Source organism: Babylonia areolata, chromosome 4 (assembly GCF_041734735.1).
Source record: "Babylonia areolata isolate BAREFJ2019XMU chromosome 4, ASM4173473v1, whole genome shotgun sequence".
In the NCBI taxonomy this organism is placed as follows: domain Eukaryota; kingdom Metazoa; phylum Mollusca; class Gastropoda; order Neogastropoda; family Buccinidae; genus Babylonia; species Babylonia areolata.
In genome coordinates, this window is record NC_134879.1 from 30848608 (window position 1) to 30874051 (window position 25444).

Genomic DNA, 25444 nt, shown 5'->3' on the forward strand with positions numbered 1-25444 from the left:
ATTTATTTATCTATCTATCTATCTATTTATTTTCTTCCAACGAATAATTCAAATGATTTTACATCAGCATCATTGCGACTGATGTACTTTTGCACACATCAGGTTTTATCTTGCCATCAGTAGTGCTGCAAATCCCGCGGACGCTAGAACATACAGCACAGAACAATTACTTCAGTCAGGATTACTACAGCAAAACTCCTTATATAGCCGACATACTTTATGCAGACAACAAACGTTTTTCTCACTGACAGCAATAGTCTTGAGTATTTATGTGAAATTATGTAGCATTTCAAGGTTTGTATATGCTTTGAAAATATAAATACATGTGTGTGTGTGTGTGCGCGCGATCCCGCTGTACATAGTTCTACACAAAACAGTGTGTATGGTATACGGTTGCGCGCGTGCATACGGGTTTATCATAGCAACGCCTTCCATCAACACCTCATCTCACTCCCATCTGTACACAGATCCTCTCTTGCCGGGGAAAGAGGAGGAGGAGGAGGGGAAGTCTGGAATCTGGTAAGTGACTGGGGACCCCTCCTCCCCCTCACCTTATTCCCCCACCACCTACCCCCGCCCTCTTTCCCCCTGACGGTGACAGGAGGAAATGAACGATGTGGTCAGAAATGTTTTAACGTCGCCTCCACTCCTTTCACAACCAGCCACGCAATTATCTGCCCTCGTCTGATCCTCCTCACATCAATTCAGGCTTCGTCTCTTGATTCCTCCACCTTTTCCCCACTCTCTCTCTCTGTCTCTGTCTCTGTCTCTCTCTCTGTGTCTCTCTCTGTCTGTCTGTCTCTCTTTCTCTTTTTCAGCCCCCGTTTTCTCTGCTGATCGCCTTTTTTTTTTTCTTTTTTTTTTTTTTTTTTTTGCTGTTTTCTTTTTCTTCTTCTTCTTCTTCTTATGTATGCCGTTGGATAAGAGATTGGGGTTCCAAGTGTGGTGTGCGAGTGCGTGGACAAGTATGTGGGTGTGCCGGTGTCGGGGGAGAGGGGAGGGGTGGGGGCGGGGTGTGGGGTGGGGTGTGTGCTGCACACACGTGTAGGCGAAGAAAGCGTTCCATAATCGTGACCAGCTTCTACAAAATATAAATATGTCGATTTTTTAGGATATCAAGATATATGTACTATTGGAAAGAAGACGAAAGGACCTTTCCAATGATGTATAAAGCATGTTCCTACATTTAAAAAATGTAGAAGTTATGGTAGTTCAAAGTGTGTTAGTAGTGCGGCAGCAAGTTTGAGAAAAAACGCTTTAAAGTTTTGCAACTGACTTGATATTTTTGCCTAGTAACGGGGGTTTGCTTTAGCTGTATGCCTGTGAAAGTTAGGCAGATTATCAAACTACGGTCTGTACATTCTTTGGGCATGATATTCACACTTGATGATAATAGTAATGTAATTTTGAAAGGTTGTTTTGGGGTGTAAAAGAGTTTTTTTTTTCCTCTTGACCCTTCAACAAACAAAACTTATTTTGTTTTCATTTCCTTTACATCAACATTAGAATGATGCAATCTAAATTTTGATTTTGTTAAGAATTGAAATAGACTTGTGATATATTTTTTTTTAATTCATTTATCATTTTTTGTACTTTAAATATGACAGTATGGGTGGGAGCGCAGGGTTCGCTGAGTGTGGCCCGTTTGTGTTCATTCTTTATTTCAGTGATTTGTCCTCAAAGTATCTTCCATTTCCACTTTATATTATGTTTTTATGTATTCACCTACATGTTTAGTTTTTAGTATTTCTTTTTCTTTGATGTTAATGCATTCTATCAAGATATCGAATAGATATTGATGAAAAATATGCTGTTTTTCGGGATAATTGCTCTTCAGTCAGGTACGGAAATTAACTAGATTTTCAAATTTATAGTTTGAATTCGGCAAAAACAGCGAGATATAGTTGTAATCTAGAGGCTGAACTATGCACTGGTGCAAAAAACTCGATTTACCCCAGATGGACCCTCAGCACTGTTTTTGCCTGTAGCGCAATTGAATGCAGTATGAGTTATCTGTCATTTCGTGGGAGACGGTTAAAAAAATAAAATAAAATAAAAAAAAACAGACTGAAACAACACAGAACACTTTATTATCTCAACAAGAGAAATTCAAATCGATGTGGGTGCACTATTATTTTTGTGGGGAAAGAAGAAAGAAAGAATACACAAAGGCGCTTCGGAAAGTCCGAATTTAATAATGGCTATGAATAAGTCTGGTGCACGTGTTGCCACCAGCCGGTGAATCACGGTAATTGGTATGTTCTATTGTGATGACGGACAGAGAGATCACATCAAAGTAGGTCAGTAATTTGTTGGTTGCTGCAAACGGTTGTGGGGACGTCAGTGTGTGTGTGTGTGTGTGTGTGTGTGTGACATAAAATATTGTATTTGGTGGACGATTGTACGCGCGCATGTAGATTAATAATCGCAAACCGGTGTGCATACACACACACGTGAGTGTGAAGTTAATGTGCATGCGCGCGCGCGCGCGTGCGTGTGTGTGTGTGCATGCATGTATGTGTATGAGGTTGGAGTATAAGGTGAGGATGGAGGCGGTTTGAAAACACTTCTTGCTGATGCTTTTGAAATGTTTGGTCAGTGGAGGCAGTCGACTCCATTTGGAGCCGACTTTCACAATGATTTGGTGCTGAATAGCCTGCCATTATCCTTGTCTGATTCTGAGCTGATGCCTTCGGTTAAAGGCAGCAAAACAGACTGTACATCCAGAGCTGCAGAATGTTACTCGGTGTATATTTAACTTCAGAATCTTCTGAACTCTCCTGATCTCCGCTCTCGTCACCGGTCACCAAAAACTTGTACCAAACTCCTGGGCAACTTCAAAATTGTTCAGCTGTAATCCATGGGGATTCGTTGCTGCAAAAAGGACCAGTTTCATTAATATCTGGCCTTCGCTTGAAGGCACATTCATACTCTTATGGCCACTTATGTAGCAACAATTTTTTTCCACTGCCTGCACAAACTTCGGCTTCACCGTGTGCACAAAGAAGACTGAAGTACTGCACCAACCAGCTCTCGGGAGACTACGAAGAGACTCAGTGTGGTGACCATGTTCACCTCTCTTGGCAGCACGCTGTCCCAGAATGCCACTATTGATGACGAAGTGATAGCCATAATTACAAGAGCACTGGAGCAGAAGAGACAGTTTAGAGACCAAGCTGTGTAGCCCGGAAAGTGTACCAACACCACGCCCACGCCAAGAAGCTGAACCCTCCCCCCACACCCTCACCCCCTACAAACTGCCTCAGAAAATATGTCAACATCAACTGGCTGGAAAAGACACCAGACACTGGTATGCTTGCCATTGCAGAATCTACCCGGCATCCACACCCCTTGAGGTACCGTGCCCAGCTTTGTAGGGCAGGACATGCAGCTTGAATGCTAGACTGTCGGTTGTCCAATAGACTGTTCTACGGTTAGTTTCAGCAAGAAGTGCAGTCCTGTGGTGGTCAGATTAAACGCTTCAGGGATTGTCTGAAAATTTCATGAAAAGCGTTTGGAATGAACCCTGACTCTGGTAACAAACTGTCATGGATCAGCTAAGGTAGCGCCTCACTTCATCCGTAAAGGTACTAAGACGTGTGGAGTGTTGGCCCAGAGGTAACGCGTCCGCCTTGGAAGCGAGAGAATCTGAGCGCGCTGGTTCGAATCACGCCGGCAGTCGCCAGTATTTTCTCCCCCTCCACTAGACCTTGAGTGGACGCTAGTCATTCGGATGAGACAATAAACCGAGGTCCCGTGTGCAGCATGCATTTAGCGCACGTAGAAGAACTCACGGCAACAAAAGGGTTGTCCCTGGCAAACTTCTGTACAAAAATCCACTTCGATACGATAAGAAAACAAATAAAAATTTCAGGCAGAAAAAAACAAACAAACAAAAAAAGAGAGGCAAGGCCTTCAAGACTCACTTGTGATACACTTAAAAAAACAAACACAAAAAACCCCAAGCTTTTTATGTATTGAGTATAATTTCCAAATGTAATGTTTAAGATGAGAAAGATCAGTTTAAAGCAAATTAAGTCCCCTAGCATTAATTACCCTTATTAGTAATTTCCCTTTTTTACTATCTGCAACAAAACGTTTGCAAAATAAATAAAACTTTCATGCTTAGCAAAAGAAGTTCCTGTTTGAACAAAAAAATGATAATAATAACTGCTCTTGTTGTTGGGTCAGAATATCAGATCCAAGTGCCAAGTTTAGAGAATACAAAAAATATAAATATAACAGTAAATGCAGTTTGCATATAATTAGGCTTCATTTTTTATTTTTTGTGCCCATCCCAGAGGTGCAATATTGTTTTAAACAAGATGACCTGAAAGAATTGATTTTTTCCTATTTTCATGCCTAATTTGGTGTCAACTGACAAAGTATTTGCAGAGAAAATGTCAATGTTAAAGTTTACCACGGACACACACACACACACTCACACACAACCGAACACCGGGTTAAAACATAGACTCACTTTGTTTACACAAGTGAGTCAAAAATGAGTGGCGCTGTCAGTGTAACGACGCGCTCTCCCTGGGGACAGCAGCCCGAATTTCACACAGAGAAATCTGTTGTGACAAAAAGAGTAGTACAAAACAGGACAGCTGCAGTACAGCAGAACAGACAGACCAGGAAAGCCCATGCTAGCAGCTTTCAGGAGGACGCCCCCTCATCCGCTGCCTGTGCTGTCACTGCACATTCCATGCATGGTACTGATACTAATACTGTCTCAGTCCCTTTAACACTAGGATGACTCAAGTCGTCCACGTCGACTAGACGGATGAACACACATGTGTATCACTGTATGATACTTTGATAGTTGTGTCCGACAAAGGCCATGAGGACAGCAGACAAGGCCACTGCTGTCACGACTATCTGGGCTAGAACTGATTATAGTGGAGAGTGTCTTGCCCAAGTTGCATACCCGCTCTCTCGGCCAAGAGGGTTTTAGGACAGTCGGCGTTTGGAAAGTCCCCAGAGGCCAACTTGCCCTCATGGCTGTAGCACTAAGCGCCACTATAATCTTCCCTCCTTGTTTGGGAGTCATACTGAGCAGATCAATAAAGTGATACTCTATTATACTGCATTTGTGTGTGTGTATATATATATATATATGTGTGTGTGTGTGTTGTGCATTGAAGGCCATTGTACAGCACTGCATAATATTACATCGTGTTGCATTGTTGGTCGATCGATCGCCACCACGCCTTTCACTCAGGCTCCACCAATGCCCCGTGCAAAGCGCGTGGATATAAAAGCTTGGACCCGTAACCCGCTGACCGCACTGCGTGGAGACTCGTGTGTGAGGGGAAAGTCTGACCGTGGGTGAGCGAAAACAGGTGAGCTGGATGTCACTGTTGATAGGTGTTATCGGAGGGGGAAAAAGGAATAAAAACGCATACATACACGCGCGCTTCACCCAGCAAGATTAGATTACTGATGTGTATTTTTACAGTTTCTTATTACTGTCGTTTAAAAGAAGAAAAAAATATGGGAATTTTAAAAAAAGAAGAAGAAATTATTCATTTATCGTTCCTGTGGAAGAAAGAAATGTTTAGACATTTCAGCATACCAAATTTTCAAAAAAGAAAAAAAAAAAGCGCCATTTGCTCTATAACGTCACTTATTTTGTCATTGAACGTCAACTGCGTTTATTCTTACCTCACTTGATCACATATGGCTGAACCAGGGTACACTGAATGTCAACAGACTGAAGTTTGCACTCTTAAAGAGACTGGAGTGTCGGTACATACATTTCTGGAGAAAGCAGAAAAACGAAAATAAATCTAAATTAACCTTCTACAATAATGTTTCTAAAGAATACAGACTTGAACCATATTTTAATCTATTCAAGAAAAACTGAGCATAGAACCGCCATGTGCAGACTTCGCATAAACGCACATGATCTCCAAATAGAAAGAGGCACAGAAACACATGCAAGAAATATCATATGTAATTAACAAGCTTTATGAAGACAACTTCTCTTTAACAAAAAGGGAAAAAAAATCAAGATTTATATCATTATTATTATTTTAAAGATCGTCTGCTGCGGTTTCGCACTCGCTCTGACGCAAAATCGCTATGGTCGCCGAACTGTGATAGATTTGCAAGTCGATGAAATTTGCACAAAACCTTTTTTTTTTTTTTTTCAAAACCAAATTTTGCGTATGTGTAGAGGCCATCGACATTATAACTTGGTAGATGTATATTGATTATTTATTCTATCATATTATTCGGTCCCTGCGAACAATGGCAACTGTGTATCTATTCGATGTAACATATGGTTTGTCAGGTGAACTGTGTGTAGACTTTCTTTTCGATGTCAGCTTACCAATGGGTTATTTTTTTTAACCATTATTGTGTTGTTGTTATTATGTGTTTGTTTTTTTGTTTGTTTGTTGTTGTTGGTTTTTTTGTGAAAAGTCCTGCGCCATCTTCTGCTGAAACAATAGAACTTGACACACTGGGAAACTAGAGGCAAAGCCTTCATGGCTCACATGTGAGCCCTGCTGTACAGCAAGCAAAGCCATAACGCTGTCCATGGAAGGGAGGGGGGACCCTCGCGACGTGGGGTAGATCGGTACACCGCCGATAATTCGGTTTCGTTTCATTCAAAGTTTGTTCAGCATTGTTTGCGTTCTTAAATTTTGATTAACCCGACCTACTTAAGGCGTCAGTTTGGAAAGAGGACAAACTTGAGGAAATTTGGGTCTAATCACAGAACCACTGCCACCTTTTTATGCCGTAAGTAATTTTTTATGCTGCTTTCGTATATCTAATAGCTATTTTGTTTTCACACACACACACACACACATACACACACACACACACACACACACACATAGGTAACAAAGCAGATTTTAATTTGATATTTCGTTCAGGAATACTGAAAAATAATTGATTCAGTTGGAAAACGCAGCGTGTCCTTTGGGTAAATTGATCTAATTCCGACCGATTTTCATGGATCTAAACCACACCGCTTTTCACAGTCACCTTCTTCCCATGACAAGCAATGCCCATCAATTCACGACAGTAGCCCGGAAATCCTTGTTCAGTTCGCCAACGGAAAAAAACCGATCATTTTGACCAATGAGAACATCACGGAAAGCCGATGGTGACGTATATTGGCGCGAAAAGCGCCCCGTATGTGTGCTGGCGATTTACTTTCGACGAGTTTTGGCGCCAAATCGCTGTGACGTCAACGCATTGGTGTGGCAAGTGTCGCGTTACCATCATTATAAGAAACAGTTGATTCGCTAGCTTTGTCTCACATACCAGTGAATAGAACATGAGTCTGTGAAGTGATTGCGTTGTATTGCAGCTGGTTTCAAGGATATTTTTGTCCAGGCAGTGACAAATTCGGTCGAAGTTAGATCCATTATTTCAATCGGTGGATCTAATTCCGACCAGTTCAGATGTGACGTGGACTTTGTGTGTGTGTGTGTGTTTTGTTTCCAGTGAATATACCCCCTTTCTTGCCCATATATATAAATATATATATATATATATTGGTATAGGGATCACACACACACACACACACACACACATATATATATATATATATATAATATATATGTGTGTGTGTGTGTGTGATCCCTATACCAATTCTTACACACTGCACAACACACAAACACGCATATTTACAACAGTGGAGTGGAACAACCTTCCTGATATCACGTCAACTGGCTTCAGGCAAACGGTTCAGAGCCAACACCAGTTGACCCACTCCTGTGCGGATCCCCAACTAACCCCTTCCCCGTTGCAGTTACAGTCAATTTCAGTCCCAGCAACGTACATATTCAGATGCAGACTCACATATTCAGAACTCTCGTCGGCATCAGATCAACATGGTCGGGTTTAGATCAGGATGGTCGGATTTAGATCAGGTACACCAACATTCTTAACGGCTTCTGAAGAACTGAACATAGGACACAGAAACATGACAGACATTCTACAATCACAGACAGTCTGCGAACCAAACTGATATGCTGTCAGTTGATAGTAATGCCTTCAGAACCCAAATAAGTGACCAAATCGGTCGGGTTTAGATCCACCCTGTCGGATTTGGATCAAGCACACCAACGTTTTTGAACGGTTTCTGCCGAACTAAAAATAGCACATAGAAACACGACAGGCGTTGTATTCGATCACAGATAGTCTGACAAAAGTTACTGACTGCGAATCATATAGGTATGCTGTTAGACTACAGTGATTCGTTGAGAACTAAAGCAGGTGACTGCTTTAGATTAGATTACTTTACCCTAATCAATTTTGATTTGTTTTGGAAGTAGGCTTGGTACAATTTGTTTAGATGAGAACTGGATAAAGTGATCATGTAAGAGGGGTGAGGAGGAGGGGAGTGGAGACTGAGGGGGCGTGGCCCCACATCCATATTATCACTTGGAGAAGTCACAATGCATTGTGTATCTGTCTCTTTTAAAAAAAATATATATATTGTGGTTGTTCAAGTATGATTTTGTGTGTGCAGATATCCATTTGCCCAGAAAATATATTTTAGTGCAAATTACCTGACTAATGTTTGCAATGAACAAGTTGAAAATATGACAAAAAACAAAACACTGATTTCAAAACAACAGCATGTCACTAAAAATATATAAAATGGGAAAACATTGTGTTTTGTATTCTTTATTCATTTACCTTTCAGAAAATATATACTTTTATGGGTGTTTCTCAAATAACAAAGAACACAGAATTTTTTGAAAATTTATACCCGTTTTGTGTGGAAAAACCCTGGCAAATAGATTTCACTTAAATCTTATTTTCCTGGCAGCGAAAGGGTTAACGGACTAGGTCGCAACAAGCTGTCTCGAAGTGCCCTTATGACGGGCGCAATAGCCGAGTGGTTAAAGCGTTGGACTGATTCCAGTCCAGCTGTCAGCCTGTCAACCATTCAAAACCAATTCAAACACTATACGGAACAAAGACCAACACTGAAGTTCTTTGTGGCGATCATTATAAAAATTCTCACCCAGCAGAGGTTTGCATTCAGTGTGATAACTAGCCTGTAAATTCGCAGTGTGTGCAATATGGATGCGATTAGCTTTTCTCATGGTGAGACTGGCAGTGCTAATTAATTTTGGACCTGTATTAAATCAAAATGCAGCATGGAAACCCCGGACGCGGAATGTGCAAACGTCAAAACGTGACAAGACTATTGACGAGATCAGTCGTGCTGAAGCAGCTTCAGGTCAAGGTTATGTTCTCAGTATGACGGTAGAAATGCTGGAGTGATGAAAGTTTTATTCGTTTTCGCTTGTCTGTTTAGTTTGTTGGTTTGCTCTGTTGCTTCCCCCTCCCACTCCCCCTCTCAGACATACCTTTCTGCACATCTTCCTGAACACGTGTCCCTGAGTGTCTCTTACAGTCTACATAGGTATACATATTTTCAGAGCTCGTGTACGTTTACGTGTAGTTGTTTGTGCTTTCATATCTGTGAAACTGCATGTTTGTTGCATATCTGTTGTGTGTGTGTGTGTGTGTTGTGTTTTACATTTATTTGCTTATTTGTTTATTCATTATCATTCTTGTCTTTTTGTTTTCATTTTATTTTAGTAGTAGTAGTAGTGTCTTTTTTGTCTTTTTTTTCATATTTAGATATTCATTTACTTCTTTATTTGTTTTTTGATTTTTTTTCTTTCCTTTTTTTTTCTGAAGTCCTCGGTTACGCTGCTGATCAGGCATCTGCTTGGATTTGCCCGAACGCAGTGACGCCTCCTTGAGCTACTGATACTGATACTGATTCTGGAGACATAGGTATGTTTGCTCCCTGATGGGCAGTGTGAGCTATTTAGAGGAAGACGGAAACGCTCTGAAGTGAGAGGTGCTTTTTAAAAACTCACAAAGCCTCTCTCTGTTCTATCGAGCATTGTTGCAACACTGCAATGTACGCAGCACACACACATCGTTCATTGTGCTTCATTAGTCCCCACACACATCGTTCATTGTGCTTCATTAGTCCCCACACAACCTCGTTCATTGTGCTTTATTAGTCCCAACACACATCGTTCATTGTGCTTTATTAGTCCCCACACACATCGTTCATTGTGCTTTATTAGTCCCAACACACATCGTTCATTGTGCTTTATTAGTCCCCACACATCGTTCATTGTGCTTTATTAGTCCCCACACATCGTTCATTGTGCTTCATTAGTCCCCACACATAGTTCATTGTGCTTCATTAGTCCCCACACATCGTTCATTGTGCTTTATTAGTTCCAACACATCGTTCATTGTGCTTCATTAGTCCCCACACATCGTTCATTGTGCTTCATTAGTCCCCACACATCGTTCATTGTGCTTTATTAGTCCCAACACACACATAGTTCATTGTGCTTTATTAGTCACCACACCTCGTTCATTGTGCTTTATTAGTCCCAACACATCGTTCATTGTGCTTCATTAGTCCCCACACATCGTTCATTGTGCTTTATTAGTCCCAACACATCGTTCATTGTGCTTTATTAGTCCCCACACATCGTTCATTGTGCTTCATTAGTCCCCACACATCGTTCATTGTGCTTTATTAGTCCCCACACACCTCGTTCATTGTGCTTTATTAGTTCCAACACACCTCGTTCATTGTGCTTTATTAGTCCCCACACATCGTTCATTGTGCTTTATTAGTCCCAACACACATCGTTCATTGTGCTTCATTAGTCCCCACACACCTCGTTCATTGTGCTTTATTAGTCCCAACACACCTCGTTCATTGTGCTTTATTAGTCCCAACACACCTCGTTCATTGTGCTTTATTAGTCCCAACACACCTCGTTCATTGTGCTTTATAAATTCCCACACATCGTTCATTGTGCTTCATTAGTCCCCACACATCGTTCATTGTGCTTTATTAGTCCCCACACATCGTTCATTGTGCTTCATTAGTCCCCACACATCGTTCATTGTGCTTTATTAGTCCCCACACACCTCGTTCATTGTGCTTTATTAGTCCCCACACACCTCGTTCATTGTGCTTCATTAGTCCCAACACATCGTTCATTGTGCTTTATTAGTCCCCACACACCTCGTTCATTGTGCTTTATTAGTCCCCACACATCCTTCATTGTGCTTTATTAGTCCCCACACACCTCGTTCATTGTGCTTTATTAGTCCCCACACATCCTTCATTGTGCTTTATTAGTCCCCACACACCTCGTTCATTGTGCTTTATTAGTCCCCACACACCTCGTTCATTGTGCTTTATTAGTCCCCACACATCCTTCATTGTGCTTTATTAGTCCCCACACACCTCGTTCATTGTGCTTTATTAGTCCCCACACACCTCGTTCATTGTGCTTTATTAGTCCCCACACGTCGTTCATTGTGCTTTATTAGTCCCAACACATCGTTCATTGTGCTTTATTAGTCCCAACACATCCTTCATTGTGCTTTATTAATTCCCACACACCTCGTTCATTGTGCTTTATTAGTCCCCACACACCTCGTTCATTGTGCTTTATTAGTCCCAACACATCCTTCATTGTGCTTTATTAGTCCCCACACACATCGTTCATTGTGCTTTATTAGTCCCAACACATCCTTCATTGTGCTTCATTAGTCCCAACACACCTCGTTCATTGTGCTTTATTAGTCCCAACACATCCTTCATTGTGCTTTATTAGTCCCAACACATCCTTCATTGTGCTTTATTAGTCCCCACACATCCTTCATTGTGCTTTATTAGTCCCAACACATCGTTCATTGTGCTTCATTAGTCCCAACACACCTCGTTCATTGTGCTTTATTAGTCCCAACACACCTCGTTCATTGTGCTTTATTAGTCCCAACACACCTCGTTCATTGTGCTTCATTAGTCCCCACACACCTCGTTCATTGTGCTTTATTAGTCCCAACACACCTCGTTCATTGTGCTTTATTAGTTCCAACACACCTCGTTCATTGTGCTTTATTAGTCCCAACACATCGTTCATTGTGCTTCATTAGTCCCAACACATCGTTCATTGTGCTTCATTAGTCCCAGCACACATCGTTCATTGTGCTTCATTAGTCCCAGCACACATCGTTCCCTATGATTTCTTAGTCCCAACACAAACCGTTTGTGTGCGCGCGAGTGTGTGCGTGAGAGAGAGAGAGAGAGAGAGCGAGAGAAAACTGACCCGTGCAACAAAAGAGTTCATCCACTGGCGAAATTCTGCAGAAGAAATCCCCTTTGATAGGTACTTAAATACATATTATACACATGCTGTCAAGGCTTGGCTTAGCGCGTGGCGTTGTGCTGCTGGTCAGGCAGATATCTGTGTAGCAGATGAGGTGTGGCGTTATTTGTCCGAATGCCGTGACGCCTTCTTCAGAAACTCCGGCCACTTCTAACACCTCGACCTCCCCCCCCCAGCCTCTGCCTACCCTCCCTCCCCTCCCCTCCCCTCCGTCCATTCTCCCCACCCGCCCCCCTTCCTCATCCAGCACGTTACGGGTGTTCCAGTTGCTGAACTATGAGTGAGGTCAAGGTGGAGGATGGACACGGGGGGAGCTGGGTGTTTCACGAGATGGAGGGGATGCTGTACCCAGCCTTCCCCCTGGACACCTTGAAGGGCGTGCGTCACCTGGACATCCGACCTGATGACGTCATTGTCTGTGCCTTCCCCAAGTCGGGTCGGTGGTGATGCGGCACTGTGTGTGTGTGTGTGTGCGTGGTGTGTGTGTTGTTGTTGTTGTGTGTGTGTGTGTGTGTTGTGGTGTGTGTGTGTATTTGTGTGTGTGTGTCTGTATGTATATAGTGGTGTGTGTGTGTGTGTGTGTGTGTGTGTGTGTTGGTTTGTCCTGTAAACATACTGTGTTTCAAGTTTAATGATAACATTCTGTGATTTGGATTATCATGTTTGTTGTTATAGGTTGGTATGTTAACATTGTGTGTTCTATGTTGTCATGGTAACATTCCGTGTTTAAGGTTGTCATGATGATACTCTGTGCTTCAGGTTGTCATGGTAACAGTCCGTGTTGTCTGTGTTACCGGCTGACTGCAACAAAAGAGTTGTCCTCTGGCAAAATTATGTCGAAGAAATCCACCTTGATAGGTATATAAATACATACACAGGCTATCAAGGCTTGACTCAGGATGTAGGGCTATGCTGCTGCTCAGGCATCTGTCTAGCAGATGAGGTGTCGGGTATATTACTGATTTGTCTGACTTTGTCTGTGTTAGTGAGTAATGTTGATAACGTGTGACGGTGCTGAAAGTGAAGGGGACCTCTATATAGTTTCGACATGAGTGATGGGAACTGTTGTCACAGGCACTCACTGGATCTGGGAGATGGTCCGACAGCTGCTTGCCTTGAAGAAAAACCAGGATGGCGAATACGGTGTGTGTGTGTGTGTGTGTGTGTGTGTGTGTGTGTGTGTGTGTGTGTGTTGTTGTTGTTGTTGTTGTTGTTGTTGTTGTTGTGTGTTTGTGTCGGTGTGTGTGTGTGTGTGTGTGTGTGTGTGTGTGTAATGGTGTGTGTATGCATCACCACACACACACACACACACACTTTTAATAGACTTTCATACCTTGACATATAAACAGTAGGCACAGATGTGTGTTTCACCATTTTCGCTAAATCATCCGAGGAAAAGTTTCCGAATAATGTCACAGCTGTTCCAATATCAATCTCTAGCCGTGGCTGTTTTGTCTGTACCATATGTTCCCAACTGATTTCTCACGTCACTTGAAGGAACCCATCGCTTCATCATGAGTAATGGCGGGAGTGTTCACGGACTGTAACGGACAGTGATTTTTCCTTCAAAGTTGTGACGGTCGAAGATACAGGAAGTGAGGTTACCGGGGTTCGATTCCATCAAGGACCCGATTCCTCCTCCCCCCCCCCCTCCCCCTCCCCGGGGTATAGGCCTTGTGTTGCATGGCCTGGGTGTCACCTTTTGGATCAGACTTTAAACCGAACTCCCGTGTGCAGCATGCACCCATCGCACGCAAAATTAGGAACCCATGGCAACAAGAAATTGCCCTGGAAAACCCTATTAGAGAAATCCAAAGTGGTGGATAAAACAAATCCAAAGGCCTGCACGCAAACAGAAAAAAAAGACTGAAAATAGGTGTCGCGCTGGATCAATGCATCGCACTTTCCACAGGAACAGCAGCCTGAATTTATCTCGCGGGAAAACATGTTGTGAGTATTTTGTGGGACCTAACAACATACAACCATGCGATGCAATATAATGCATTGCAATGTAATGCAAAACAACGCATACAATACCATGCAATGCAGTTACGTACAACACACCAGGCCTACAGTACATTACAATGTAATGCAGTACAATACTGTACTTCATTATAGTGAATCCTTAATTGCTTGCAATAAACTCTTCTCTTTTTTTTTTTTTCTTTTTTTTTTTTAGCCTTTTCCCAGACGTGTTTGCCATGTATTTTCAGTTAAAACACGGTGAAAATAGTAGTTCAGTGAAACGTCCTTGTCAGAACTCATTCATGCGCCCACCTCTCCAACAAGTATACACACAAAAAGACCTTAACTCTTTCCATACGAACGGCGAAAGAGACGACGTTAACAGCGTTTCACCCCAATTACCACCATCAAAATATTGCAAGCGGAAGACTCTTATACTGAAGAGGTGAATGTTGACAAAGAATACCACAATTCTGACGACGGAAGCTAAAGGTTGGGTCATTGAGACACCCACTGGACATCCGAGGGGTCTGTGTAGAGGAGAAGAGAGGGCTGGCCGTACTGAGTGAGTTAAGAGTTCCCTCTTCTTTACTAACTCAACTTTAAAGGAAAAAATTCCATCACACACTGTTACGCAAGAGTGAAAGACAGTCTAGACAAAAGGGGGGCAACAAACATTCACATGCGAGTTCAGTCTCATTCTCCCGCCCTCTTCCGTAAACAAAACAGACAAGGTATTGCCCCTGAGCCTACATAATTTAATTTTTTTTTAAAGAAAAAAAAGAGGAGTCACAAATTGTTCTGCTTAACAAGCAATTAGTATACACACACACACACACACACACACACAAACGCAGGCATCCGATTTTGAGTCTGGGGAATGCCGACTTCTGTTCTTCAATGTTTTTGTCGGTCCACGAACTGAACAGTCAACACACACCACCTGTGGTCTTGTGCCGCACACACACATTTCGTGGTTCTTTAAGGGCGTGTCTTCGGACTGGGCCGCTACCACGTCTCCTCGGACAGTGGGTTGATCCCGTCTCCTCGGACTGGGCGGTCTCTACGTCTGCCTCGGAACTCTGGGACGGTGTATTAAGACCCGTAAGATATATGCTCTCTATATAATTTCCACAATCCCCTTACACCTAATTCATCCATTTCCACTTACTATTTTGGAATATCCACGGCCTCTCCAATGATCGAATATCAATTTTCCATAAAGTCATGCTGCTTACACGACACAAAAAGAGGAAAACTTTTATTCGTTATCCATGCGTCGGGACTAACAAGGAGAACGGAATATTTAACAATGATTACGAGGTTATTATGAAAAACATGGCCACGTTTCTCAACATCTATAAATATAAAAATAGCATAATTCTGTGCTACCTTTGCTCTTTATGCCAGCGATTATATGTACAAATACTGTCCTTTTGTCAATTTGCAGTGTAGCCAAGCTTACACAATATATCGCAACGCATAGTTCCACCAAAATATGCACTAAAATATTGACTACATTTACGGTACATAAAAAGACATGCCTGCACAAAAAGATTAACCATATCTTTAAACTCTTATGAAAAATAATATGTAATTACCTGTAGCCAGAACCACAGAGCACCAACACTACAGCGAGACCTTTTTCTTCCAAGCCTCTGCGACAGACTGTGTGTCGCTGGCCAGTTAAACCGGGCAGAGAAAAATATACTAACTGACCAGTACAAAAAACACATGCAAATAAACACAAGCACTTGAATTCCCCTGCACGAAGAAATCAAACTGAAACCATTGAAGTGATTCTAAAGCACATCAAAATTTCCAGGTAGACTGTTTAATATAAAACAAAATGAATAAGTGCATAGATTATTATAAAAAAAAATTATGAAAAAAAATTAAAAAAATAAAAACCCCTCTCGCTCCGCCCATCTGAGATAACTGGACAGGTCTTCTTCTGCGTTCACTCGTATGCACACGAGTGGGCTTTTACGTGTATGACCGTTTTTACCCCGCCATGTAGGCAGCCATACTCCGTTTTCGGGGGTGTGCATGCTGGGTATGTTCTTGTTACCATAACCCACCGAACGCTGACACGGATTACAGGATCTTTAACGTGCGTATTTGATCTTCTGCTTGCATATACACACGAAGGGGGTTCAGGCACTAGCAGGTCTGCACATATGTTGACCTGGGAGATCGTAAAAATCTCCACCCATTACCCACCAGGCGCCGTCACCGTGATTCGAACCCGGGACCCTCAGATAGTCCAACGCTTTAACCACTCGGCAATTGCACCCGACTGGACAGGTCTGAGTTGTCTCAGTTCCAGAGATCCGGTTTACTGGGCACGTCGTTAGACATACGGGTGGGGGTGTGTGGGGGTGTGGAGATGTCGGGGACTGCCAGACCTGTACGGTCATCGGAAACGTGAAATCACTGGCCTCCCCGCTTGCAGTTCTCTGATGGTGTATCAGGCCACCAGGAATGGCGAGCGAAATAAAATTGCGTACCGTATTGTCACGAAAGTGGCCCCAGAATTACCAGTCACACTGCCGTAGAGGGAGACTTAAAAAAGGGTATATATATATATATATATATATACAGAGAGAGAGAGAGAGAGAGAGAGAGGTCCTTGTCTGAACCTGAGAGTTTCGCTTCCTTGTCAGGTGCTCTGTTCGAAAGGACGCTATTGGTGAAATAATGAAACGTTTTGATTATAATTATGTAATAGTGGGTTTTGTGTGTGTGTGTTTGTGGGGGTGGGGCCGGGCGGGTTGATGCAGTTGTGCATGTATTCATATATACGTTAATTGTTGCGTGTGTGTTCATATATATATATAGAGAGAGAGAGAGAGAGAGAGAGAGATTCATTTCGTTTTCACTTTTTTTTCCTTCCCTCTTTTTCATTTATTTATTTTTTTTTAATTACCAACTTATATATCTACATGTCTTTCCTACACGATATTTATTTATTTACTTACTTATTTGCTGTAAGTTGTTGCTCTTGTTTGTTGCCTTTTATCTATGTGTCTACCTATCTCTTACATCCTACCCCCCACCCCCACCCCCCTGACAAGAGCTGGGTGATGTGCCGGTGGAGGAGAAGGACGTGGGATTCCTCGAGTACACGCCACAGGAGAAGGTGGTGGCGATGTCATCCCCCCGGGCCCTCAACACACACTTCTACTTCCAGCACCTGCCCCCCAAGGTAACTCACACCACCGGCCACAATACTAGGCCACAACAACAATGATGATGATAATAATAATAATCGATACAATGATAATAAAAAAAAAGATGATGATATTAATAATGATGTAATGATAATCCACAATGTTAGGGTCTGACATCACCGGCCGCAATACTAGGTCACAACAACAACAATAGTAATAATAATACTAATATTAATAATAATTGAGTGCATGCATATCATATTTGTGTACCTATCGGAGCTGATTTCTTCCACAGAATTTTGCCAGAGGCCAACACTTTTGTTGCCGTGGGGTTTTATTTCCAGTGCGCCAAGTGTGTGCTGCACACGGGACCTCGGTTTATCGTCTCATCTGAATGACTAGACGTTTAGTTGAAATTTCCAGTCAAACTTGGGAGAAAGGGCGAGAGCGGGATTCGAACCCAACCTTCATGGACTCTGTCATGGTCACAACAACGAACACAATTAATTTATAATAATAATGATGATGATGATGACAGCAAAAACCCTAACAGCAATAACAATGATAATAATAGTCGTGATGATGATTTTGTACCATAACAAAATTAGAAATAAAAAGGGGTCTTGCTCAGCAACAACTACGATTGTGATTAAAAATTAAAAAGATTTAATGGGGTCTTGTTCAGCCCTTTGCAGTCAATCACAAATGAAAGTACTTTTAACAATGCACTTATCACTCGATCACATGCGTACATCCGTCGATGGATGATAAAAAAAAAAAATTTAAAATTTTTTTTTAAAAAGCACGTTCTGTCTATGCCTGACATTACTATCACATTTTTCATTAAAATTAAAAACTTCGCGGGAGAGAGGGTGGGGAGTGGTGAGGGGATGGGGCAGTTGGAAGAAAAGATGGCCCCGTTTGTAAGCACGCACTGAAAAGAGGAGCCCGAATTTCACAGAGAGAAATCTGGTGTCGAGATGGAAGCGGAACACGTTACAGCATGGCTCGGTACGATACAACTCGCTGTAGTAGACCTTCAGGTTATCCTCAAACTACTTTTATCTTTACATGCAGACAGAAATAACAGATCTCCTCTCAACTCTCAGCCGCGTGACGTTAAGTGCCGATGCAACAGTCTTTGTCGTCAGCACTTGTTCTAAAACATTCCATGGAGATGGTAGTTCAGTTTCTCATCCCTTGCACTGAGCGACGAGATCTATTCAAGCGAAGACCAGTGTGCAGTAATAGGCGTTCTGCACTCAGATAGGAACGTTCAGATCAGTTCAGACCCCTATGGAAAATACAATAAGATAAAATGAGATACATAAAAATTGATAAGTAAGTAGATAAGCAATTAAATTAATTTCCCGCCGAGTGACGCGGTACCGGCTGGTGGTTCGCGGTGTCAGCTGGGGAGTGATGATTTATATTTGGAAGTCTCTACTGAGGTTTTATATTTCAAATTTATAATTATTTCGCTCTGTTTCGTCGCCGGCGTTAAAATGAACTTTGATTACAAAAAAGACGTTCTACATCAAGTTGAATCCTCATTAATTAGACATACGATTCGCGCAGTTCAACGTTTTTTTCGAGGATACCGGCAATGTTCGAGGTCAACGGCACTGGAGTCATGGTTCGGTGAAGGTTGCGTTGTTCGAAGGGGTGAGAGCACCTGGACAACACAAATAACTCGGGTCAACCTCAACCTTGTCATAAAAATTATTTCGCGGTCTGTGACACAGCCAGTACACTACTGCCCGACTCTGGGAAAGCTGCTGTTTTATGGTCCTGTAGGTTTCTCTCTCTCTCTCCTCTCTCTCTCTCTCTTTTACTACATGAAATTTCAGTGTTTGTGAATGAATAGGGAATTGTGGTGTATTTTTTTGTAATTTAAAATAATAAAAAATTACTAGTTTCTCATACCATTGGTAAAATATCATTTTTCGTTACTTGTCATGTGATTATGAACTAAGGCATGACAATCAAATACATTTAGACTGACGAACTATCTTACTCATTTAGGGGATAAATGGAAGAGAAGAGAAACAGGACAGAGCGAAGTAAAGAGTTGACGATATGAAAGAATGAAATGCTCCCATTTTTTACTTATCACATACCATCCCACCCTCGCACAGACAGAAATTTACTTGAGTGTAATAAACCAAAATTTTATTTCTGCAACATGTATGGATTGTCAGTGTTATGATCTAGATTCTGCAGTGATAGCCTTCAAGATTATAATTTGACGTCAGGGTGCCGCGTAGTGCTGGTGGTGCGAGACATCCGGGACGTGGCAGTGTCTTATTACCACCATCACTCCAAACTGAAACACCTCTACCACTACCATGGCCAGTGGGAACACTACCTGCCCACCTTCCTGGAGGGAAAACGTGCGTCTGTCTGTCTGTCTGTCTGTCTCTCTAAGATAAAGAATTGTCTTCTCTCTCTCTCTCTCTCTCTCTCTCTCTCCCATTTCATCTTTTCTTCTTTACTCTGTCCTCTCGCCCCCCCCCCCCCCTTCCCCCTCCCCCCACCCTCTTTTCCTCGCTTCTGGTATGAACTTTCTCTCTTTATTTATTTCTGTGCGTTTCTGTTGTTGTTTTTTAAATTTTGAACCCCGGCAGGGCAGGGTGGAAAAAAATACATTCTTGTTACAACGTTTATCTTGATACCCTGGAAAAATATAATTTCGTTCGTTCGTTCTCTTTCTCTCACTTCTGTTGTTATGAACTAGAGGCTTGACAATCAAAACATCTTTTGACTTTGACTTGTGTGTGTGTGTGTGTGTGTGTGTGTGTGTGTGTGTGTGTCTCTCTTTGTGGAGGGGGAGGGTACCTTGGGAGAGAGGGAGTGCAGTGCATTGGATGTGTGAGTTTGCTCAGGTGTGCTGATACTGTCATAGTAATCCAGCATGCCTCCCAGTGTCATTTAAACCTCTATCCACATACGCATCCTCCTCTCTCTGACAGACAGAAATAAATTATTTCATGAGTGTAGTGCAGAAAGCAAAGATAGAGAATCATTCGTGTGGTCTGCGAACAGATGTTTGGTGTGTGTGTGTGTGTGTGTGTGTGTGTGTGTGTGTTTCAAGATGGTAACTGAATAAGCAACAACTGCTGTTGTTGTTGTTTGTTTTTGTTTTTTTTTTTGGTTTTTACATCAAGCCATCTAGATAATAGAAAACAAAACAAAACAAATCTGATTATAGATAATGGGGAAAAAAAAGTGAGAGAAAAAAGAGGAGAAACATAGATTTTAAAAAACTGAAAAAATAGATACATACATACTAGAATCGCGCGGTAATGTGTGTGTGTGTGGTATACATGTATGTATCCCGAGTTATTGCGTACAGGCGCTAGTGTTGTTTAGTTAGATTGCCGTTGATATTGTATGTGTTGTGTGTGTGAACGCGCACCTGTGTGTGTGTGTGTGTGTGTGTGTGTGTGTGCGTGTGTGTGTGTGTGTGTGTACGCACATCCGCTTTTGTGTGATTTTATGTGCATTTGTTGTGTGTGTGTGTGTGAGTGAGTGTGTGTGTGTGTGTGTAAAAAATGTTGGATTTGCCAGCACGCATGAGCCTGCCCATGATTGTACCAGTACAGCATATATCTTATTAATTGATTCCTTCCACAGTGGACTACGGCAGCTGGTTTGACTACCACATGTCGTGGGAGCGAGGACTGCGTCAGCATCCCGAGCTGCCCGTGCTGGCCCTGTCCTATGAGAACGTGCATCAGGTCAGAGGCCAGGCTTGGACAGCCGCTCTTTGCAGTCCCCTTCACGACATTGCTTCTCTTGTTTCTTTGTCATCCTGGCTGTTGGTCTCGGTCCATCGGCCTGCCTGTCTCTCTGTGCCTTTCTGTCTGTGTTCTGTAGTGTTTGTGTTTCTGTGTCTGTCACCCTGTGTCTTAGTGTCCCCTGCTCTGTTTCTCTGACTGTCTCTGATTCTTGTCTATATTTCTGTCTCTCTCTCCCACGAGTATTTTACAAATGTCTTTTCTTTTTTTTTTAAAGTTTTTTTTCGGGACCGTTATAATGTTCCAGCCCTGATATGGCCCTGTATGGTGCACTGGCTATAAGCAAGATAAAATTCTAAATAAAAAAAAAATAAATAAAAATCTCCCTCTCCTTCTCTCTCCCTCTCTTTCTATCATATTACGTGGCGTTCGTCCATGCTGACTATCATTTTACTTGCGCTATTGACTTGGACGATGCTTAATGGAAATGGTATTTTTCTTCTCGCTGCTTTACCCAGTGCGCTGACCTGTCCTTTAAGACGTTAGATTTCCACCAGAACAAACAAATACGGAGCTTGCTGCTCCCCTGACCTTTGCAAAACGATAGGGTTAGGGTCTGAATTAACGATTAGTTTGGTATTTTCTGCGCTGTCCAGTGACCCCGTGTGTACAGTTATGAGACTTGTTCAAAAGGTACAAGTTACACCCCCCCACCTCCCACCCCCCAAAATAACGCATTTGTGCATGCGCGGATTCCTTTCGCTCCAGGTAGCAGCTAACCAGTAGCCAGTAGCAAGTCTAATAACTCTTTACTGACTGTACGCATTTGTGCGTGACTCGCAACCAACTTTTTTTTTTTTTTTTTTTTTTTTTTTTTTTAAATTGTTCCACACGGACATGCCCTTACCATGAGACAGTTATTGGTGTCCAGCCAGGTCACAGTGCTTGATTGGTGCTGATTTACCACATTGGCCGCGTTGTTTGTGTGCGTGCTTAAAGTCAGATAATCATGTTGATATATATGAAACAAGAAAACGAATCTTTTCCAAGTTTGACTTTTTTCACACAGAAAATAACACAAATTTCACTCGCTCTCCCAGAGAAGAGCATCCTGAATTCCATGCAGAGAAATCTGTGTGACTGTAATAAAGTGCAGTGCAATGCAATGCAACGCAGTGCAATACAATACTATACGCAATACAATACGGTGTTTGATACAGTGCAATGCAATCCAAATACAGTACAATACAGCGCAAAACATTGCATTAAAATGCAATGCAATGCAATTTTATTGGGGAAAGAAGTATAATACAGACCTTTAGAAACGCCAGATCTCCAATGTACACCATCATTTCTGCTTAAGTGCGTTGGGTTACGCTGCTGGTCAGGCATCTGTTTGGCAGATGTGGTGTTGCGTATTTGGATTTGTCCGAACGCAGTGACGCCTCCTTGAGCTACTGATACTGATACTGATACTGGTCTGCCTGCAGGATTCCATCGGGGCACTACGTCAGCTGGCCCAGTTCCTGAACGTGCCGTACAGCGAGGAAGCGCTCAGAGCCGTGGACAGAGTCTGCTCCTTTGACGCCATGAAACAGACCAAAGGATCTCAGGAAGTTGACGAAACCGGAATGCCAATCATGTACCGTAAAGGTGTGACGTGTTGCTTGTGTACCGTGAAGGTGTGACGGGTTCCTTGTGTACCGTGAAGGTGTGACGCGTGGTGTGTGTACCGTGAAGGTGTGACGCGTGGTGTGTGTACCGTGAAGGTGTGACGCGTGGTGTGTGTACCGTGAAGGTGTGACGTGTGGTGTGTGTACCGTGAAGGTGTGACGTGTGGTGTGTGTACCGTGAAGGTGTGACGTGTTGCTTGTGTACCGTGAAGGTGTGACGGGTTCCTTGTGTACCGTGAAGGTGTGACGCGTGGTGTGTGTAACGTGAAGGTGTGACGCGTGGTGTGTGTACCGTGAAGGTGTGACGCGTGGTGTGTGTACCGTGAAGGTGTGACGTGTGGTGTGTGTTCCGTGAAGGTGTGACGTGTGGTGTGTGTACCGTGAAGGTGTGACGTATGGTGTGTGTACCGTGAAGGTGTGACGTGTGGTGTGTGTACCGTGAAGGTGTGACGTTTGACATGTGTACCGTGAAGGTGTGACGTACAATGTGTGTACCGTTAAGGTCTGACGTGTCATGTGTGTACCGTTAAGGTCTCTGACGTATAATGTGTGTACCGTTAAGGTCTGACGTATAGTGTGTGTACCGTTAAGGTCTGATGTTTGACGTGTGTACCGTTAACGTTTGACGTGTGTACCGTTAAGGTTTGACGTATAATGTGTGTACCGTTAAGGTCTGACGTTTGACGTGTATACCGTTGACGTATAATGTGTGTACCGTTAAGGTCTGACGTTTGACGTGTATACCGTTAACGTTTGACGTGTGTACCGTTAAGGTCTGACGAGTGGCGTGTGTGCCGTAAATGTCTGAAGTGTAGCGTGTGTCTTGGTCGATTTTTTTCCACCATTTTGATATTTGGCTAATTCGGTTTTGCTGATGGCAGAAGAAATTCATATAAAGCTGATAAACAGCGTGTATCATCAAGAATGGTAGTAGAAACAAAAGACATCGTGAATGGCAGAAACATCACTAGTTTGTTCGCTTAATTTTGCTTCATGTTGAGAACACAAATACTGTGTTATGGATGGTGGTGTGTTTTTTTGGTTTTTTAATATAATGATAATTAGGTTTTAAAATCTTAATTGTTTAATCCTTGACTTTATCTTTCAGTTGTATGGTGTCAGCTACACACACACACACACACACACACACACACACACACACACACACACGTATGCACTCGGACTTGACTTGAGTGATCATATTTCATTGCAGGCAAGACAGGCGATTGGAAAACATCGTTCACAGCGGAACAGGCAGAACTGTTGAACAAAGTGTACAAAACCTGCATCTCTGACTTCCTGGCTCTGAAGTCCTCCTGTGATGTCAGCACGCCCCTCACCCCTTTGCTATCAATGTATGAAGTAGACGAAGTAGAGAAAAACTGAGCGAGGTGATTGTGACAGACAGTGGTGAAATATTGCCTTGTTTGGGGCGAATCTTTGTTGATGTATTCAGCTGGTTTTTTCTTCTTTTTTTTATTATCTCAGAAATTGTGATCATAAAAATCATTCTTGTTCAGATGTTATAGTTGTCTGAGTTGTATTGCCTAGACTTTACGTGTTAATATCTGTTGAACTGGGTGTGTGGTTTAGAATTTAGAATAGTTACATTGGCGGGTCAAAAGTCTTCCTCTTCTGTTGGTAACAATGTAACTCAGTTCTACCTGCTGTATGTCGGGCAGATTGGGCTCGTTAACGTTGTCGGTAGGTCTTTTAAGTGAAAGAACCCCCGCTGCCATGCGGCCATACCCACCCATGGGAAAGGCTTTGGGAGTCAACCTAAAGGAAAAGTCTACAGCCAAAGTCCCTAAGCAGTTTGAAGCAGTATACGGCAACAACATGGCAACGACTACCCTGAAACTAAGAAAATCGGCTTCGGCCTTTCAATTGAACTATTTCAACGACGTGGTAAGGGAGGGGAGGGGGCCTGGGTGGGGGGGCTGCTGCATAGATAAAAGTCTGTGCTTCATATCCACCTTCCCAGGGAACCGAGCAAATCTTGTCTCTCCACCCCATTGGGACTGGTCAGCCTTACAGTCTCTGTGCGTCAAAAGCTGACTTTCTCAACAGAAGCTGGGGACAAATTTTACGATGAGCTTTGCACTGTCACCTGAAGAATCCCTGAAAGAGAGCCACTGTTCATCCTTGGTGACTTCAACGTCACGGCGGATGCCGACTACAGCTTCTGACCTTGTTTGGGTCAGTTCAACACCGGTGGAATGGAAGAGAACGGGCAACGTCTGCTGGAGCTCTCTTCTCATCTTGGTCTCCGAGTCAGCAACATATTTTTTTTCAGCACGAAGCCTGAACACAGAGTCTCCTGGTGACATCATCGATCCAGGCACTGGCAGCAGCTGGACCCGATCCTGACCAGGCGATCATGTCAAGCCAGCACGCAGCAACCAGCGCGCTGATTGTGACACTGACAGCTCGTTGGTGTACAGGCAGGTAAACCTGACAGCAAAGAAATCGCACCGCACGAGAAATGAGTGCAGACCTCACATTGACACCACAGTAAGACGCGGGACTGGAAGAAAGTGGAGGAATTTGCATGCTACCCCACCCAGTGCTAACTGGAAGATGGAAGCGTTCCAGGGACGCTGTTTACAACTCTGGCAAGACTACCAATGATGGGAAGACCGGCAATTTGGTTTGAGGCTCATTCTGAATAAATGACATCCGTCGTACAGGAT

The 25444-nt window shown here is 42.8% G+C and overlaps 1 protein-coding gene across 1 annotated transcript; it reads left to right on the plus strand.

Moving 5' to 3' along the window:
• The first annotated feature begins 12476 nt into the window (after window positions 1-12476).
• Window positions 12477-24137, plus strand: LOC143281435 (sulfotransferase 1C2-like). Its single transcript, XM_076586647.1, has 8 exons — window positions 12477-12636; window positions 13275-13343; window positions 17243-17373; window positions 18416-18518; window positions 19594-19731; window positions 20975-21078; window positions 22569-22731; window positions 23965-24137. The coding sequence occupies exons 1-8, from the start codon at window positions 12477-12479 to the stop codon at window positions 24135-24137; spliced, it is 1041 nt and encodes a 346-aa protein (XP_076442762.1).
• Window positions 24138-25444: the final 1307 nt, after the last annotated feature.

Coding starts and splice junctions, on each gene's coding strand:
- LOC143281435 (XM_076586647.1), top strand. CDS start 12,477: ATGAGTGAGGTCAAGGTGGAGGATGGACACGGGGGGAGCTGGGTGTTT. Junction 17,374..18,415: donor TCCAGCACCTGCCCCCCAAG/GTAACTCACACC, acceptor CTTTACATGCAG/ACAGAAATAACAGATCTCCT. Junction 22,732..23,964: donor GCCAATCATGTACCGTAAAG/GTGTGACGTGTT, acceptor ATTTCATTGCAG/GCAAGACAGGCGATTGGAAA.